General features: G+C 37.8%; 1 protein-coding gene across 1 annotated transcript; it reads left to right on the top strand.

Moving 5' to 3' along the window:
* Positions 1 to 2,062: 2,062 nt before the first annotated feature.
* LOC139438557 (olfactory receptor 7A17-like) lies at positions 2,063 to 3,034 on the top strand. The gene has a single exon (XM_071213667.1). The coding sequence runs from the start codon at positions 2,063 to 2,065 to the stop codon at positions 3,032 to 3,034; it is 972 nt and encodes a 323-aa protein (XP_071069768.1).
* The last annotated feature ends 507 nt before the right edge of the window (positions 3,035 to 3,541 follow it).

Here is a 3,541-nt window from a genome sequence, read left to right as displayed (position 1 = left end):
AGCTTATTTTTGCAACTCTCTACCTTTATATATGAGGGTGTATGTCCTTCTTCTTTATAAGTAAACTTTCAATCAAAAAACTGCAAGTTTTTCCCTTCAACTTTGCTCTTTGCCATTTAGTTCTTCTATGTCTTTATAAACACTTTTGGAGGAATGTGTTGATGTCTATCATCATTATATATGATGTTCACCTCATTATTTTTCAAACTTAGAAAGTTCTGCTTCCATTAGATTAATAGATCAATTTTTAATTGCATTACCAACTGTTTTTCCTCATCGTGCCTTTTGGGGTTAGATCTACTTCTGAAATTGCATCACTTTCTGCCATCCTTTGGAAGGCATTTTACTTTGCAGTGGACCACAGGTGGCTTTTATTCTTTACATAATCTGGAACAATTTTCAGTCTGCTCTTGCTGGAAAAGCAACAATGGAACTGAAATAAGGCTGTTGAATAGGCTCTGAGAGATGCAGAAAGAATGACAATTGAGAGTCTAAAATTCAAAATAAGACATATCTGATTCCAAAAATTTTGCCCTTAATAAAATTTAAAAAGACATCAAATGCACCATATAAAAATTCCCAACATTGTTGTACTAGTTACATATTTTCAGTTGTGAAACATTTGTTTATTCCCATAGGTCATTTTATGCTTGAAGCGACCATTCTATTAAGTGTCTTGTCATTGTAAAAAGATATCACTGCCTTTGTCTTTTTTGTGAATTTCTTTTTGTTCTTTTTTTAGTTTTTCTTGGCTTCAAGGGTGATAAAACTGGAATTGGATTGCCATCAGAAGCAAGAAAGGATTTCTTCATCACAATTTCTCATGTGATGCTTGAGTTTTTATCTTTCCTTTTAAGTCTATTTAATTCCTTCCTGTCTTATTACTGAGCAGATATTTTATGTTCCTTTAAATAAAGGGAATAAAGTGATCATAACAAAAGGGAGCACTGTGTTTACATGAGCATGGGAGGCTTGTCAGCTAGAATTTCAGAGCACCATTTCTAAATACTTGGAGAATGGAAAACCTGATGTTGTCAGCTTGCATTTTATTTACTCCTGGATTATCTGTGTGGCTGAGTATGAGAAGAGCATGATGTTAACTCCAGCCCAATGATGCTAAGGTGTGCATTATGTGTGTGTGTGTGTGAGGTGTGTATGGGATATGATGTGTGATGTGAGCAGTCCTCAGAGCAGTGGCATCTAAGCTCATATATTACAATAGGTTGTCTTCTATAGTACAGAGCCTGGAGGCTATTCTAAAAATGCCAATAAGACCAGTTCCATTCCATTTGGTGGGATAGCTTTGCATCCAAATTAATGAATAGTGAGAGGTTCAGAATATGAATAAAGAACTCCCTGAATTTGAAGATTCAGCAGCAACAAGTCTGCCTTGTTCTTAAACTTCCTCTGAAATCACCTCTATTCACTATCCTCTTAATCATTTCCCTGCCACACTGACCTCCTTGTTCACTCTGAACACTGGAAAAAAGTCGTTTTTAGGGTCTTTTTCCTAGAAGTTATCCCACTGGGCACAAATTTCCCCTTACATCCTCATGGCTACTGCCTTCTTTTCCTTTAGGTGCCTCTTTGAATTTCACATCATATATGGGACTTTTCTGAACACCAAGTGAAAAACAGCTCCATCATTTCACTTTTTTTACCTGCTTTCTTTTCCTTAAAGCATGTGAAATCATCCCCTTTATAATATGATTGTGTTTTAATTGCATGTATTCTATGTGTGCTGATGGTTGGGACTTTTGAGTTACAGCATTGTAAACTCATTGCCACAACTCTACTTGCCTCTTAGTCACAACTCAATACATATTCCACAAATGAATGAATATCTCATGAAATCCCTAGTGTTCATGAATTCTTGGTAAAGGGCTGAGTTTGGGGGATGGAATTCCTAGTCAGAGGTGGCACTACAAATACCCTAAAGGGATAAGATCTATATAAATAATATAATATTAAATTTATCACTGAAATAGGCAATGTAACATTTCTGTTTGGATAGTGCTACTTGCTTTGTTCCTTTTTGTTTCTTCTTAGTCTCATCAGACACATGAGACCTGGAAATGAAACGCAAATTTCAGAATTTCTTCTCCTGGGATTTACAGAAGTTCCAGGAGTGCAACCCCTCCTCTTTGGGTTGTTCCTGTCCATGTACCTGGTCACCATTTTTGGGAACCTGCTCATCATCCTGGCCATCATCATTGACTGTCACCTCCACACACCCATGTACTTCTTCATCTCAATCTTGTCCCTTTGTGATATTGGTTTATCCTCCACTACTGTCCCAAAGATGCTGGTGAACATCCAGGCACAGAGTAGAATCATAACCTATGCAGGCTGCCTCACCCAGATGTATTTTTTCTTGCTCTTTGGAGGGTTGGATGACTGCCTCCTGGCCATGATGGCCTATGACCGCTTTGTGGCCATCTGCCACCCCCTTCACTATACAGTCTCTATGAAACCCCAGATCTGTGTCCTGATGGCTCTGGGGTCCTGGACCATGAGTGTTATGGAATCCTGTTTACAGAGTTTATTGGTGTCACAACTGTCCTTTTGTTCAAGTGTAGAAATCCCAAACTTTTTCTGTGAACTTCGTCAGATGGTCCAACTTGCCTGTTCTGACACTTTTCTCAATTACTTAGTAATGTATTTAATAGCTGGAGTGCTGGCTGGGGGTCCCCTTGCTGGAATCCTTTTCTCCTACTATAAGATTGTTTCCTCTGTATTTGCAATCTCGTCAGCTCAGGGGAAATATAAAGCATTTTCAACCTGTGCATCTCACCTCTCAGTAGTCTCCTTATTTTATTTCACGACCATAGCGGTGTACCTCAGTCCTGCTGCTTCACACAACACACATTCAGGTGCACCAGCCGCGGTCATGTACACTATGGTCACACCCATGCTGAACCCCTTCATCTATAGTCTGAAGAATAAAGATATAAAGAAGGCTCTGAAAAAATGCTTTGGGAGGAAAGTCTGCAAAGTGTCATTTGTCTTGCAGCAGCTGAAAGGCCAGTTTTAGCAGCTCCTAAACCTTCAGAGCTACATATTTCCTTTCTTTGTTCAGTAGGTGCATATAGACCTGCCTAGAGTCAAGATGACCTCAAAAATGAAGAAGTAAAATTTTAAATCACACATTGTGTTATAGAGAAAGATTTTATTTTTGATAATGAAAGAGTTCTCCTTGAAGTATGCATGATTCATGTACATATTTAAGGAGTTTTTCAGTGTTGTTCAGGAATGGATTGCATTTTCTGAATAATTTCATTGGATCACCTCCTGTTCCTGCTTGAATTCTACCAATGCTGCCTATGAATATCACTTCTTGATTTCCTCTGAATAAAATATCTGCTTTTGTTCAAAACTGTCATAAAATTTAAAGAGGTGACAAAATACAACCTAGGTATTTCCTCTATCAGTCAGTAATTTATCTCTTGTATGTTCAAATCTCTAATCTATATTCTTTTCTTAAAAAATCAAATTTATTGATACAGCTTAATAAAGCATACAATCCACCCAGAGTGTTCAA

The sequence above is a fragment of the Dasypus novemcinctus genome, unplaced genomic scaffold (genome assembly GCF_030445035.2).
Source record: "Dasypus novemcinctus isolate mDasNov1 unplaced genomic scaffold, mDasNov1.1.hap2 scaffold_69, whole genome shotgun sequence".
Lineage (NCBI taxonomy): Eukaryota > Metazoa > Chordata > Mammalia > Cingulata > Dasypodidae > Dasypus > Dasypus novemcinctus.
Note: the sequence above shows the minus strand (reverse complement) of the source record. Positions and strands in the feature narration are given on the sequence as shown.